General features: G+C 40.2%; 1 protein-coding gene across 1 annotated transcript in view; it reads right to left on the bottom strand.

Annotated features, from left to right (window-relative positions):
- BGLU42 (beta glucosidase 42) overlaps positions 1-14,508 on the bottom strand; it is a 57,923-nt gene extending 43,415 nt beyond the window's left edge. The window contains exons 1-3 of the mRNA XM_089137689.1: positions 14,122-14,508; positions 654-720; positions 442-500 (exon numbers count right to left, since the gene is read on the bottom strand). Coding sequence (XP_088993815.1) covers positions 442-500; positions 654-720; positions 14,122-14,220 — 225 coding nt within the window. The 5' untranslated portion in view covers positions 14,221-14,508. The remainder of the gene's footprint in view (positions 1-441; positions 501-653; positions 721-14,121) is intronic.
- Positions 14,509-17,180: the final 2,672 nt, after the last annotated feature.

The raw sequence follows: 17,180 nt of genomic DNA, 5'->3' as shown, positions 1-17,180 counted from the left end.
TGAACTCCAAGACCTTTCTTTCTTCAAATAATCAACTTTGGAGGCCTCATTACAATGATTCCACAATTTTTATTACCATTGAAACCAACGTATATATCTTCTACTTTATGTTTCAGTATTTCACTTCACATTTTTCTTAAAATTTTATTGCCATGAACATTCCATAATTGTGAAGGTGGCTAGGCAACCCAATTGGTTGAGGGGGGGAAAAAAAACCAAGGTGACACCAACAAATGGCCATGGTACCTTGATGAATGATGACTACTTCCATCCTATTCAACTCGATTACAATCCCCCAAAGCAAGTTTTCCCACACTCAATTCATGATCCTCTGAAGTCATCATAGACCACCCATCAGTTCCTCTAGAGTCTATCTTCCACCTATATCATGTAAACTTTTACCACAGATTTCTGTAGTTACAACTTACAACTAACACAAACCTTATAACGATGATATTGATCAACTGCAATATCTCCATTGCTTCCATCTTTTATTTTCCCTGATAAAATAAAAATTAAAAATTAAAAATATGCAGTAAATTTTGCAAGAAAAAAGATATTTTGGAATGCAATAATTTAATTTGATCATGTAAAGTGTAAAGGGAAGAATTAGAAAGAAACCGAAAGATCTTCAAAGATGAAAGAATGCTTACCTTCTGTATGTGTAAAAACATCCCAAATACTATCACCCCTGTTTCCCTCCTTACTTGCACCTTCAACCTAAAAAGTGACGATGACAATGATTACATAGAAAATATCATCTGCATCAAATTATCCAACAATGAACTATATCCATGCCACATCTCATTAAAACATGCCTGCAGTTTCTTAAAATTAAGTTTGACCAAAATATAGCTCCTTAAATATGAATCAGATTTAGACAATCCTAGATTTGTTGGAGAGCATTCCACAAAAGTTAACACTGTCCAACAAATCCAGGATTTGCTTAAATCTGGTATATATTGAAAGAGTTATGTTCTGCTCAGACTTTATTTAATATTATGTGGAAGAATAATAAACAGTAACAAACTTGGTCAATATCACAAGTGATATATTCACCAATTATGATAAACAGTATCAAGATTTCGTTAAAACCAAAAATATTATTTTGAGTGTTTTATCTGTGAAACTAATGCATGGATTGGTTCAACATGTCCAGCAGCAGCACATCAAGAATCAGGGCAACTTCTGGCCTCAGAACCAATGCTTGAGATCGCCTGAAGGAATTACCAGGTTTCAACTGGGATATGATCAATATTGAGACAAACTTGGTTTCTGTGTGTGTCAAACCAGTGTCAAAACGAGATATAGAACTTTGGTTAGATGACATAGTAACACCAAAAAGTACAAGCAGAAACTTTATCCCTATACAATTAACAGCTGAATTTGAGAGTTAAGGATCAGGGACAACTCAAAGGGATAATCATCTCTCAAATAAAGTATGCTGTATAACTTCTAGAAGAACAAGAGATATGCATGGGTTTAAATTTGCTGAATCTCCCATTGTAGTCAACTACAAACTGAGCAGCAGGTAGAGAAGTTACTCTGTAAACAAAGAGACGCCAGCACCACCTAGGTAGTCTTACTCTTTCTCCCATACTAGACCAAACATTACAATTGTAGGAATTATCTGGCATTATCCAAAGGCTTTGATATTGAAAATTAGCTCTAGCTTAGGGAATCTTGTGGTTAAACAAAGTCCAAAGTTGGAGTCCTTTTCTGACGTTGACTTGGTGGCACTACTGATGACTGAAGATGCACTTCAGGCTGTTGTATTTTCCTTGGAGGAAATTTAGTAACTTGGAGGAGTAAGAAAAAAAAATCAGTGGTTTCCAAATACAAGACCGAGGCAGAACATAGGACAATGGCACAGGGATTTGTGAACTCATTTGGTTAAAGAAATTCCTCTGATTCGAGAATAGAACTAAAAAGTATGAGACTCTACTGTGATAATAAAGTTATAATCTATATACCTTATAACCCTGTCAGCATGATAGGACAATAAATATTGAAACTAACGAACAGTTCAGCAAGGCGAAGATTGAAGGTCGCCACCCTATTTGTTACTCCTGAGAATCAACTTGGCCAACATTTTCACTGAAGGCTTACCAGTTAAAGCCTTCATCTAATTGTTTCCATGCTGGCTGTAGCAGACATCTATGCACCATTTGAGGCAGAGAGCGAAGTGTAGACCAGTTAACTTACCAGTTCAGTCTCCTGGTGGAGTATGTAATGTATCTAGGTAGTTATAGTGTCTAGGTTCATTAAACTTACGTTCAATGTGCCAGATATGGATTGTGAATCATTCCATATTTGTAATCAAAGTTATAAGTACCTGCGCTTAGGCTACCACACTCTGCTCCAGGTGCACCAATTACAGACCTCTTTGTAATATGCCATAGCATGTGGCCCTTCGTTAACAAGTCAATCCATCTGCTCCACGATCTTTATTCTTAACTTCATCCATGATATACTACTCGATCAATCATTGTTCCTAAAGATTGTACGATGTAAACCATATCAAGGACCACCTAATAAGGGCCCAAAGGGCTTACCAATGTCCTACGGCCCTAGCAAGAACCCAGAGAATTTTTGCACACACCAAGGTATTTTGGTAATTTTACTATTTTTTCGGTTGAGTCCAGTAAGCTTGTGGGATCCTAGATCTACTTTTGTTTCAGAATCTGCGTCATTATTTTGCAAGTTAATGTAGAGTTCTTGATGCAGAATTGAAGACATATTTAAGAAAGAAGAAGCCCATCGGGTTAGGCCCATCAAAGGCCTAAAGCTATCACCCAAATCAGCCCATGGCTTTCATGGGATAGGACTATTTTAGTGGGTTAAAGTTAGCCCACATATGTTGAACTTCATAGTCTAGACCTAAGCCCAAGTCTAGTTTTTAAAAAGTCAATAAAAGGGGCTGTGGTTTGAAAATAAAAGGACCCGTTGTCAAAGGAGTTTTCCTTTGTCAAGAGTTAAGTAGTAGTTGAGTTATTAATAGGTAGGTGGTGTTAGCTAGTGGTTGGATGTTACCATTAATGTTTATGTCTCTTTAGAATGCTATATAAAGAGACTTATGTAAGAGGTGAAGACACAACTCATCAATTGAAATCAAATTGCTTTGTTAGCATTCTTTCTCTATGGAGACTCCTTGTGTTTCATCAAGGTAGGTTGGTATTGATCCAATCTATCCACCTTGCGGTGTGAAGCCCGGGTGTGTTACATTGTTATTCTCAATTCCCTCATACTGTCCTTTCAGCTTCTTCATCATAGTTTTGCCCCTGTTTTGAATATCTATTTAGCCCGTTTTGTTATGCTATTATCCTTATAAAACCACTCTAGTTTCAGCCCTCTTTCACATCTAAATTCTGTTTCATCTTAAGTCTATCAAATCTGAACTTGATTCCTTGTGAAAGGTCCTATTTTGCTACTGTTTTGTTCAATCAAATACAGTACTACATTAGTTCTTGTTAGCGTTGGATGCCTAGTTTGCAAAAGAGTCCATAATGGTTGTCCTAGTCTTGCAAGGAACCAACATCTACTCCTAGAATTTAATTGACACTCTTTAGTGTTAGTTATGAGGTTCCTTGTATGGGTCAAAGTACTAGGAGTTCTATTTAAATTGGTTGGCAAGTTAGAGTCCAAGTTTGTTTCTCAAGTTGAGTTCTAGTTTAGTTTCTTCCAAGTTGCAGCCCCACCCTTAGCCTCTAAACCCTAGAAAATTCTGCAGTTCATCTTCTTCATTAGGAACCCTAACCCTAGAATTTTTCAGAACCTTAGATCTCTCTTGTTCTTCATCCAAACCTAGAATCCCTTTAGGGTTCGCTTTCCTAAAACCCACTTAATGCTCGACCTAAGCCCTAGCTTGATCCAAGCCCTAGAGAACCTAATTCCAACAAACCCTAAGTCAAATGCTCAATTCTGAAATTATAAAAACAGCAAGGTTTGAGACTTTATTCTTCTAACCCTAGACCTTTCCTAACCCCATAGCCAATACAATCCCTTCAACCATTGGGCATTCTAAACCCTAATTGACTGCTGATTCTATTGAAGACTGTTAGAAAAGGCCAATTTAGGAAGGGATTGAAGCACTAACTCTCGATAGGAAAGAGTGGTAGGAATTAAGAGTTTTATACCAATTGAAATAGGTTTATGCTTTCCTATATACAATAGACTTGTAAATTAGCCTATATATAGAAAAGTTACTTTGAGGAGTGCTCATATGATTAAAGAGCCTCCACAACTAAATCGTGGCTTCCATCCTCTCCTCTCCCCCATTCCTCACCTTATTCTTTCTCAAACTAACAAAGACAATCCTGGAGTGAGCCTAGATCAACGGAATTACATCATTCAGTGAAACCCTAGATCCTGGTTGACATCATTGTATTTTATGTTTTCTCTTATCCTACAATTTTATGGGTTAGCCTAATAAATAAGTAACTTAGCCTTAATGCTTTCTTTAATCTAACCATTGGATAAGCTATAATTTCTAATATAATCTTCCCTTCCCTCTTCACTTCAATCAACCAAAAGTCTAGTAAAAAGGTTATTATATGACTATGGATTATTCTTTGAGTCACTAGTTCTGTCTTTAAAGCAGTTTCTATCTTCTATTTATGTCTGCTTCTTTTAATCCAACCATTGGTTGGATTAGGACCTTCATTTTTTTCAACGTTTCAGCTACATCAGTTGGCTACATCAGTTGGAAAGAGTGAGAGATATATTCTTTCCAAGTTTCTGCCACATATTTCTACTTCTCTCTGTGATTCTTTCTCCCATAGGTTTTCTGGTGTATCTTTTCAGCCCAGCAAACCTCATCTCACTCCCTATCTCCGGTCTGATCACAGAGTTGACCGATTGATCTGCTTGCATCTGAGTGAGACCCACATTCGAACACTAAACTAGTAGAGTAGACATGGAAGAATTATAACTTGTTCCCACCTAATTCAAATTTGCTACACTTAATAGAAGATGGTTAGGAATAATAAGAGTTATGCAACCCCAATACATCAGATTTCAAGCAAGAAATAATTAAATAAAAGAAACCGTGAATGAAAATTAGTACTAAATTGTCCCCAGTAAATTCCAAGAAAAAAGTGAAGAATGAGCTGATCAATGTCCTGTCCCAAATGTAGATGGACAATCAATGCAAGAACAACTTCTCCAAAATGAACTTCAACCTATTTCAGAACTATTGACAAAAGTAGTTCAAGGCAGCAATGACAATCTGACAGCAGCAGAGGCAGAATCCTCTATCCAAATCACTCTACCTTGGGATGATCTTGTCCAGGATCTCAACTTGTCAGGCAAATCTCATTCTCGTCCAACACCAGCTTCAATCTGATCCTAAAACCCCTCCCTCGCCTCAAATGAGAAAAGAGTCTCTGCCGAGCTCACCCTCCTCCCACAGTAAGAAAGCTACCTTTGGCAGATGTCTCAGATCAAATAGTCAGAATTGGAACATTCCAACACCCCTCACTTTCACCACACTCTCAAAGCCAGAATCAAATTTCAACTCCATCATGGTGTTAACTGAAAGTGATGGATCCTCCACCTCCTCCATCTCCGATATAAAAAAATGAAGCAATCTCCTACTTCCACTCCCTCTTCAACCCTTCATCCACCCCCTCTAACCCCTGAATCCTCCTCAGCCTCATCATCAAACTTGTTCCGGGCTTTCTTATCCGTCTCTCCTTGCAATCAATACTAATGAGGATATCCTTTCTGCCATCTTTTCCCACAAAGCCAGTTGGACCCCTCGCCTTGATGGGTTTAGCATGGGATTCTTTGTGGCGTGTCGAGACCTTGTTCTCCGTGATCTTTTCAAGGCAATACATAGCTTCTTCTTAATCCTGCCAACTCCCCCATATCAACCAAACCTTCCTCCGGCTTATCCCTAAGTTTGTAAGAGCCTCTTCTCTCCCAAACTTTGGACCTATCTCCCTTTGCAACCTCCTCTACAAATTCATGCCTAAATTCTTGGTAAACCACCCCAAATCGGTGGTTCACTCCTTATCAGCCCCAACAAATCAGCCTTCATCTTAGGAATAAATATCACTGACAACATCATTTTCTGCTCTGAGATTGTCCATGGTTTCAACCATAAATCTGCCTTCCCTGCTGCCCTTCTGAAGACTGACATCCACAAAGCTTTCTCCCGATGACACCGAGGGGGGTGAACGTGTCTCAAAATTCACTACAATGTGGCTGGGTCTACCGACAGTGTACCACCACTCGCAATCAAGGCACTTCAATATGTGCACAAAGAAAATAAACAAAAACGCATGCCGTTCGTGGTTCACCCATGCCTCTCCACGGATATACCCACTGGGTTTCGTTTCCTCCTCTGTTTTTGCTGCTCGCCGCCTCCCGTGTCTTGCTCCGGGCCCCCCCCCCCGCGCCCCTGCTGGTCCTTTGCCCCGTCCGCCCTCCCGCTTAGTCTTGCTCGCCGGGCCCCCCCCCCCTGCGCTCCCTTGCTGGTCCTGTCCTTTCGTTCCCCATTACATTCTGAGATAGTTCTTCATCCTCTCCTCGTTGCTCCTGTGTCGGGTTACCTCCTTGTGTGTGCTGGTCTCTTGTTTCTCTTTTTCTCCAACTCCTTTTTTTTTTCTTTTTCTTTTCATCTTTTCGTTTTCTCTCTTTGCCATACAACCATGTTCCCTTCTTTCTTCTCGCTTCTCTTTTCTTCTCTTTCCTTTCTTTCTTGTTCAGCAAACAAAGACTTCTTATTCCCATGCTTCGATCTCCATGCCAACCACGTCTTCGGTTCGACCTCCCGCTATTCCCGCTTCGGATCTCCATGCCCCACGTCTTCGTTCGACCTCCCGCTTTCCCGCTTCTCCGTTTTCTCTTTTGCTGGGTTTGCTCTCCTTTATGATTATTTAACTCGGTGTGAATCAAACTCGAGTTGCTTCCTCTAAACAGGAGTGTTTTAACGTACAAATCGGACTAACTCGAGATCTCCACGACAATCCCACCGTTGGTTTGAAGTCAGGTCGTGAGCTCTCCTCCAAATCGGCTCAATCGGACACTGGATGACCATCCGATGGGGTTGATCAAACTGGACTCGGTTTGAATCACTCGGGTTCCTATCGCGACGGGTGGGTTTTGACGTACCAATCGGACTAACTTAGAGATCTCCATGAACAATCCCACCGTTGGTTTGAGTCAGGTCGTGGCTCTCCTCCAAATCGGTTCAATCGGACACTGGATGACCATCCGATGAGAGGTTGATCAAACTGGCAGAGCCCTCAAACGGGTTCTTGGTTTTCTTTATTTGAATTGGTTCTTTCTCTCGGAACCTTTTTGTGTGTTGCTGTACCATATCAAAACCCACTTAAGTTGCCACCAATGACAACACCTTCATTTTAGGCCAATGGAACAACACTTTCGACTTCCTTCGATGGGATTCCATTTGTGATGCCCTCTCTTGTATGGGGTTTCCTTTCCCCTTCATACATTAGATTTCCACTTGTATCTCCTCCCGCTCCTACTTGATCCTAGTTAATGGCTTCCTTACCAGCTTCTTCTCTTCCAACTCTAGGGATTAGGCATGGTGGCCTTCCATCCCCCTTCCTCTTTTCCTTGGGTTTTGAAATGCTCTCGCATATCATCCAAATCAAAACTAACATTCACCTCATCTCCCTCATCCCCAAGTGCAATTCCTTGAATCTCACCCATTTGGCAGTTGTTGATGACCCCATGATCTTTTGCAAAACTAATCACTCTTCCATTTCCAATATCACGTCCTCCCTCTAGCTCTTTGAATCTCTCTCTTGGCCTAAAGTTAACTCCTTACAAATCCAAGATCTTTCTCTCTAGGGTCTCTAAATCTATTTACGCATCTCTTCTTCATCTTACTGGTTTCTCCCTTGGCTCTCTTCAAGTCAAGTATCTTGATCCCCCCCCCTTTATCCCTACTTCTCTTATAGTGGTCATTCCACCTTGATGCTTGACTTTTTTTTTTTTGGATGAATAAATAAATATATTAAAGAGACGAGAGCAAAACAATAAGGCCTCTAAGGAGAGGACCGAAAAGCAGAACTAAGACCCCAGAAAACAACAATGAGCCTGTTCCTTGGGGTGTCATCAACAAGGGGATGGGGAATAGTAGTCAGCCTAGAAGAGACATCAAAATGGATGGCACTCCAAATCCTATCTATGGATCGGGATTTGGAAGTCCATCTCCTAAGATTCTGCTCCCACCAAAGGTGATGGATCAAGGCACAGTACACTAGCTTACCAATTCGATCGCAAATGGAAGAGCCTGAAAAGGATCTCAAAATCCAAGACCAATCTCGAAAAAATCCATAGGATCGCCTCGAACGGGGCCAGATGGAAGAAATGGCTTTTCCCGAGATAGATCTGGAGAAGGGGCAGGAAAAGAAAAGGTGCTCAAGGTTCTCTAAATTGTTCCAACATAGGATGCAATTTGGATTGGTATGGATATGACGGTCAATAAGGAAAGATTGGGTGAGGAGGGCAAAGTTGAGGGCTCTCCAAAGGGTAAGGGAGTGGCGGGGTATGTGGCCTTTGAACCAAACCAGAGGGGGCCAGGGAGGCTTTGGGTTGTGGGGTTTGATGACGTTCCAGGCAGAGGAAATGGAAAAGGTTTTGGAAGGGGAAGGGATCCAGACAATGAGGTCTCTCGGGGAGATAGAGAGGGGGGGGGGGGGGGGAGTCCCAAACCTGTGTGAGAATGGGGGTGGGGGGAGGGGGTCCAAGCACCATTAGAGATGAAGCTAGACAAGGGAGTGGATTTGGGGATACGGGTGTTGTAAACAGTGCGGGGACCAAAAATGTTATAGAGAATGCCCATCGGATGCCACGGATCAAGCCAGAAGGAGGTGGTGGAACCGGTGGAGATGGAAATAGAGAAAGCAGAGATGGCACGAGGACGCAGCAGAAGGATTTTCCTCCATACCCAAGACTGATTGGAGGGCAGGGGAGCAGTCCAAAGGGAGTCACAACGCAGGTGGTAAGAGTAGATCCATCAAACCCAAATGGATTCATGCTTTATAGCAATTTTCCATATGAGTTTGAGGAGGCAGGCATCATTGACATCAGAGATCCGACGGATACCCAGGCCTCCTTCGGAGGTAGGGCGACAGACGGCTGACCAACTGATCGGATGGATGAAGCGAGAGACTTCCTGACCTTTCCAAAGGAAGGCATAGAACAGAGACTCCATGGCATGGATGATAGCTTTAGGAATCGAGAAGATTCCGCACCAATATAGATAGGAGGACTGGAGCACAGATCGAATAAGCACCACTCTCCCAACAAAAGATAGAAGCCTACCCTTCCAGAGTTGGAGCTTCTTCCGGATGTTGTCAAGCATGGGAAGACACTGATGACGAGTGAGTCTACCAGGGATAAGGGAGAAACCCAAGTAAATCACAGGAAAGGAGCCAGGAGAGAATCCCGACAGGAGAAGAAGAGAGGCACGAAGCTGATCAGAGACTCCCAAGAGAAAGATGGTGGATTTACTGAGATTGACGCGGAGCCCGGAGAGGGCTTCAAACTGCGAGAGGGCTGCAAGAATGGAGGAGATGGATGAGTGGTCCGCTTTAGAGAAGATCATAAGATCGTCAGCAAAAGCAAGATGAGTGAGGTTTAAAGACTTGCACTTGGGAATGGGGGAGATGAGAAGATGGTCAGTTTTGGATTGAAGGATGCGGGAGAGGACCTCTAAGGCAAGGGAAAAGAGATAAGGAGAAAGAGGGCAGCCTTGGCGGATGCCAACCCAGGATTGAAAGAAACCAGCCGGAGAACCGTTGGTGATGATGGAGAAATGGGGGGAAGAGATACAGGTCTCGATCCAATGGATGAAGGGGGGAGGGAAACCCATAGAATAGAGGACATCTCTGAGGAAGTCCCAGCGAATAGAAACGGGGACCTTGATGCTTGACTTGATCAGGAAACATCTCTAGCCATAGAAAACAAAACTCTTATCCTATGTGGGATGCCTAACCTTAATCAAGTCAGTTCTTCAATCTTCTTACACCAATTGGTGTAGTGTCTTTGCTCTCCTGAAAGCCCCCATTAAAGCAATAGAATCCCTACTCAGCAGCTTTCTCTAGAAAGGTCATAAATCCCCCAATTTCCTCCATCCTCTTAGATAGGCTGATGTTTGTTGGCCCAAATCTAATGGAGGCCTTGGTATCTGCCGAATCCAAGATTATAAGATTATGGGGCTCCTTAAGCTTAATTGGAAGATTTCCTCCAAACGTGACTCCATTTGCGTCAATTGGACCTACTCCCATTGGCTCAAATTGGATTCCATTTGGACAGCCCCCCCCCCCCAACCCATCCTCGGTTTAAAGGGAACTCCTTCACCTCCTTCCCTTGCTCTATAGGCCACCTCTTTTAGTATTGCTAATACAGCCATATATCATTCTATACCTCGATATTCTATTCTATTATGTTGGTGCCCATGGGGTCTACTCCGCCAAAATCTTAAAAGAAACCCCTCTTAACTCTTTTATCTCCTCTAGATCATGGCTATGTCCACCTTTTCCCTCAGAACTAGATCCAATTTGGCCCCTCCACTCCCCTATTAATCATTCTAACAAGCTAATCTAGACCCCCTCTACTTCCGGCTCCTTCACCACCTCTGGAATAATATCCGCCATCCCTCTTGCATAGTATCTTGGGCCAATCTTGTAATATTTTTAATATATTTGTTTTGTTTCTTGGAATTTAGTGTTTTTTTCCTTTATTTTATCTTTACGAACATGTGTTCCTAAGTATAGAGTGCAGCTGAATGATCTGACAACACAGATTTGATCATGTAGAGATGCACCTATTTAACGAAGTACCTGTAAGTATAGAGTCATGACTATACTAAATAGGTGCCTTTCTGCCTATGTATATTCCCTCTAGTTTTACAAAAACGAGTTACTGAAAATTCTTCAAAACTCTCTGTTATTTAGGTCTATTTGTGCATAACAAAACCTGATATTGTTGGGCTTTTCTTGTATCTTGGAACAATTAACTTTAACCCTCTTGCATCCAGCAGTGGGGTGAACTAAGTCGCAAAGAAAGCAACGTTATAATGTGCCTAAAGTGATAACATCTCATCTCCATTGTGCTACTTCAAGATTTCACTATCTTAGGACCTAATTCTTCACAAAATGGCAGTCACTCAAGAAACTTGCTGCAAACATCATCAAACTAGAACGTTTTGATGGCAGCAACTTTAAGCACTGGCAAAAGAAGTTGCACTTCCATCTGAATCAATCAAATGTGATGTACATAGCCAACAGCCAAACAAAAAGAGAAGAAGAATGAATCTGTTGCAGAAACTCGAACCAGACAGACATGGTAAAAGAGATTCTGTTATCTCCAACTCCATGTCCTACACACTGTCTGACATGTACCATCAGAAGCAATCTACGGAAGCTGTTTCGGATGCATTCTGGAACTTACCCAATAGAAGATGCAAGTATTAAGAAGTTCCTAGCGGAATAGAAGATGCAAGTATTAAGAAGTTCCTAGCGGGTAAGTTCTGCTATACTATGGTTGACAGAAGGAGACTGATGGAGCAATTTTATGAGTCGAAACTTCAAAAAAATATGTAACTAGTTATCCCAACATGATATGAAAATGAATGAGAGCATCATTGTCTCAAACATTATAGGTTACTATTAACCTTAGTAACCTACTTTGGAATGTTGTTTCAGGGTTTTGAAATACCTTTAAGGAACACCAAGTTATGGCATAAGTTAAAGTGGATATTCCACTATTTCAGAAGTGTTCACGAATGCTAGTTGGATAATAGAGAGTGAAGACCACTCGTGCACAAGTGATTGGATATTGACTTTTGGTGGGGGTCCAACATCTTGGGGATCTAATTAGCAGACTTGTATTGTTGGTTCCATTACACCAGTAGAATTGGTGGCCTTGGTTTCTGGTACAAAGAAGCTGAATCGCTTAGGAACTTATGATAAAATTCCAATATTGGAAGTTACCAATATTGGTTCATTGTGAGAGCGAAGCAACTTTGGCTAGAGCATATAGTGAACATTATGATGGAAAGTCTAGACATATTAGCCTGATACATGGTTATGTGACACAGTTGATTATTGATGGAGTAATTGACACCGATTTCGTAAGGTCAAGCTAAAATTTGGCATATCCATTAACAGAATGTCTTAAGAGAAGTTTTTGGTAAACAATATTGCAAGAGGAATAGGTCACCAACAGAGGGAACTCGTCTCAGTACTTGAAATATCAAAATTGAATTCAATGAGATAAGTACTTTATATGGAATGCCTACAAGCAGTAAACATTGTAACCATCCAATAGACAAGTGCTTGGTATTTGTGATGTGTAAAGGTGGAGGGTGAGTTGTTTACTCTTAATAGATTTACAACTTATATAAGAGGTTTTCTATTGAGGTATTTTGCTATAGGACACTATTGACATGTCTATCTAAGTAAGTACATGAAGTAATGCTGATTCTATTGAGTTATGGAGCTTAAACTCTAGGACACTCATGGTACTGGGATATAGACACATGGTCTTTATACGTGTCAGCTTATTAGAGTGTTTGTTGAGAAGAAATTAAGTGAGATGCATTTGACTCATAATTAATAGATTACCAGTTCAATGACTTTTCGACTGTCTATGTCTGATTGGCCTTGAGTTTTACCAGTTCAAAGACTTCTCTACTGTATGTATCTGATTGGCCTTGATTTTCACTAATTGAAGGTTCAAGTAGAATGACACCTATCGTTTATGCATTTGGTTTCCGGAGATGTTGTGTAAAAAGTTTCATTATATTCAAAGTGGTGGGGGAATGTTGTAATATTTTTAATAAAATTGTTTTGTTTCTTGGAATTAATTTAGTGCTTTTTCTTTTAATTATTTTATGGCAGTGTGTTCATTAATCCTACATCAAAAACAAGGAGTTGGAATTGAGTTAATGAATAGGTGCTTCCTATTAATTAATCTTAAATTTAAGATAGTATCTGGACATTCTATGGTGTGGGTTTTGTGAGAACAGTCTACTGCCCAAAAGCGCACATATATGCACTACATGGGCAGTGAGCTGTTTAGGCTTTTTGACGCACGCACTTAGCACTTTGCACGCTTGCATTGTTTCGAACAAGATCTGATTTAGACCGTCCTGTTTTAATCAACAGTCGATCACAGGAGATGGAAAAAGAACCATTAGATTCAAAGAAGATCTAACAGTTAGTTTTACTTTGGTAATCTAACTGTTACAAGGATAGATCCTAATTCATACAGTTGTTCAATCTGGAAAAAAGGTACCTATATGCATAGAGTCATGACTATACTGAATAGGTGCCTCTCTGCCTATGTATATTCCCTGCAGTTTACAAAACAAGTTACTGAAAATTCTCTAAAAATTTCTATGATTCAGGAATGTTTGTGCGTAAGAAAACTGGCATACAATGGTTGTTGAGCTTTCATGTATCCTGAGAGACTATCCATTATAACCCTTTTGCATCCAGCAGTGGGGGCAAAGTAAGTCTTAAGGGAACGAAGTGTCAATGTCCCCTCTGTATTGTGCTATTTTGAGATTTCACTCTAGCAGTAGAAACAGTAAAAGAACGTACAAGCTATAAGGGAAAAGAAGTTTGTTATCAGACACAAAATGCTCAAACCTCCAACTATAAGTGAAAACAAGCAACAGCAAACAATCTTTGGAACGGGACACTATATGCCTAGCATATGAAGCCAAGGGGAAAAACAAACTACTAATCAATGCACTGGAAGTAAGCACTGCAAAGATAAAAAATCACCTGGAGATGAGAGAATTTCAAACACGACCCATGTAGATCCCAATCAGAGTTCTCAGTAATCGGTAACACAGAAGATCTCGGAGCTTAACATTTGAAGATTACTAATCACAGAATAAACAAACCTCCGAAAACGAAAATACTCTATTTCAAGTTTCAACTAACGTAATTATAGCTCAGAAAAATCAAGAAAACTAGAGCACGTTCATTCGAAGATCATACGGAGAACTATCAAGAACTAACATAATAAACTCTAGCTCTAAGTTATCAGCAATGCCGGAGAATACTGTATGAAAGGTTTGTAAAACATAAAAAAATACAGAAATGAAATCGAGACACCAGGAATCTATACCTGATAAGCCGAAGTGGCAACCCCGAAGACGAAGTTTGAAGGAAAATCCTTCCGAGAAACCTCTTTGGAGATCCCATTCTCGCAGTTTACTGCCGCCATTGACGAAACGAGTGTCTATTCCGAGTGCGAGAGTGAGTGTGAACTCGTCAGGCGTCCGGCTGTGCTATTTAATTGAATTTTGTGTGTGTGAGAGAGAGAGCCTTGCGAAGTCACATAAGACGAGAACTCGAGAAGGAAAAAGCTTATACTCTGACGATTCTGTGTCGATTTTGTCTCTCCTTACAGCTACCATTTTTATAATTTTGGTAATTTCTTTCAACTGCCTAAACGCTTTGTTGTGAACGGGATAACTGGAATGACAGGTGAGACTCATGATTCTCTGGTACGCTAGTGCAGACAAAGAGAGAAAGAACGGACCTGAGTTTATGATAATGATAATGGTATTTATTTTTAACAGAAACAATTTATTTAAATCATAATCTAATAACACTTGTCTAACATGAAAGAGACAACCTCTTGTCTGGACAAGACTAGATGCCAAGAGTAGGTGGTACGAAGATGAGGAGGCTGGATCAATTTCTTTCTCGGATATTTTTTTTATTTTATGGGATGGGTGTCCAAATCACCTTATCATTATGGAAAAATGTGCCGCCTTATACTTCCTTGCCCCCACAATAATAATGAGGTCAGCCTATGAATATTAATAAAAGGGTTTTTTACATGAGATCCCTCCATTTTAATGGGAGATAAATCGCACCCCCTCTAAAATCTAAACTTTACAAATACCTCCTCCACCATTAACCCCTGTTACTTAGGACTGTTAAATAATTTTAATATGACCATATTACCCTCAAATATAGTAACGTTTGAACTTTTTATTTTCAAGAGTTTTTTACATGAACCATCTCCATTTTCATGAGAAATAAGGCGCACCCCCTCTAAAATAAAAAACCTTTCAAATACCCCCCCACCAGAGGAACATTTGAAGAGAAGCAATGCATACCTCACTTGAATTTTTTTTCTTCTTCTTCTCCTCAAATTGAGGTACGCACTGCTTCTCCTCAAATGTTCCTCCGTTGGTAATCGTGGGCGTTGATTGGCAGTAGTAATGACAGACTACGAGGCATCGTGAGTAACTGTGAGGAGTGAGGTGGTATGCCCTTGAAAATAAGAAGTTCAAAAGTTACCATATTTGAGGGTAATATGGTCATATTAAAATTATTTAACAGGTCTAAGTAACGGGGTTAACGGTGGAGGGGGTATTTGCAAGGTTTTTTTTTTAGAGGAGATGCGCCTTGTTTTCCATGAAAATGGAAGGGGGCTCATGTAAAAAGCTCTTGAAAATGAAATTCAAATATTACCATATTTGAGGGTAATATGGTCATATTAAAATTATTTAATAGTCCTAAGTAATGGGATTAACGGTGGAGGGGGTATTTGCAAGGTTTTGGTTTTAGAGGAGGTAGAGTTTGTTTCCCATGAAAATAAAAAGGGCTCATGTAAAAAATTTTTAATAAAATCATAATTATGAAGGTCTCACATCACCATTATGTGATGGAGATGCATTCATAGCACATTGTTCTGATTCTAAAAATATCTCCTTTCTAATTGATCCCAAAAAAAAAAAATACTGTAGAGGCTAGAGATTTTAGGTTGTACTATTTATTGAAAGCACCAACAGAAGCAACATGGTAGGGATTAGGTTCTTTAGTCTCTCTCAGAACTTATGCAATACTTCATCTAGACATTTGATGCACTTGAGTTATCGGGTACAGGTTCTCCACCTGAATAACTTTATTTTGTTTTCAATGAACTCTCTTTTTTCACTCAAAAAAAAATGTGAGAAGTAACATAGAGTTGTTACTAGAGGTCCCACAAGATTACTTAAAAAAATTGATATAGGTCCAAGTGACTTATTTCTTATTGAGGGTAATATAATACTATTTTTATCTTAATACCCATCCTCCTTATTGTCGCTAACATATTTGGATCTAAGGTCCACCTCGTTAATAAAATAACCTATTTAGAGAGATCGGGTGCAGAGATGCTCCCAAACAGAGATTGGTTGCAGAGTTGTTACTAGAGGTCCCACAAGATTATTTAAAATTTGATATAGGTCCAAGTGACTTATTCAGAGGGTAATTTTTTATTATTTTTTTTTTTTTTCGCTTCCACACTGTCGCTAAGAGATGGCCCCGTTAATAAAATAACCTATTTAGAGAGCGGTGCGATGCTCACAAACGAGATTGGTTGGAGATGCTTCCCCGAGAAAGACTCGTTTTGGAGTTGAAATTACCTTGAGAGAAACCAAAGAGAGTCGAGAGAGTTGAGAGAGTTGTGAGAGATGAGAGAGAGTTGAGAGAGATGAGAGAGAGTCGAGAGAGTTCAGAGAGAGACCAGAGAAATGAGAGACGAGAGTGCAGAGAGAACAACGAGAGATACATTAGGTTTTAATGGAAAATGACATCGATGTCCTTGATCACCGTCAACGAGAGGCTATGCTGCGCGTTTTTCAACAGAATTGCTTTTGTGCCCAAGAAGCTTTTTGTTGGCATAGAATTTGTGTGCCAAACGCCAAATTCAGCACAGTTTTGCTGAACCAGCACACAAAAGTTGAACCGGTTTACCATATATATATTTGCTGACTTCTTTGCCAAGATGGGCAAATGGCACAGAATAACTGTGCCAGAATTGTTACCATACAACCCCTAATTGTATCATTCACTACTTCCTCCTTTTTTGTTAACCGTTGAAACTTCATTTGGCTCATTGTTCTTCTTTGTTTTTCTTCTTCATCCTGCCCCTAGATGTTTTGGAAGAGAAACGATCCCAAGGTCAGTGGAAGCTGTTTCTCCTCTTCATATTCTTAATCATAAGGGAGAAGTTCCAAGAGCAATGTCACAAAGGGAGGAATCTTGTGATATCTCAGTTGGTGAAGCTCTTGCATTGTGGGCTGGTTAACTGAAGTGCATCTAGATGGGCTTTCATGGCTAGATTTAAGTACGATAGTAAGTTGGTGATTGAACTATCATCTAATTTTTCTAAGAAACCCCCTTCCC

The sequence above is a fragment of the Hakea prostrata genome, chromosome 10, assembly GCF_041222555.1.
Source record: "Hakea prostrata isolate BN-2017 chromosome 10, UWA_Hpros_2, whole genome shotgun sequence".
In the NCBI taxonomy this organism is placed as follows: domain Eukaryota; kingdom Viridiplantae; phylum Streptophyta; class Magnoliopsida; order Proteales; family Proteaceae; genus Hakea; species Hakea prostrata.
This window is presented reverse-complemented; position numbering and strand designations above follow the sequence as displayed.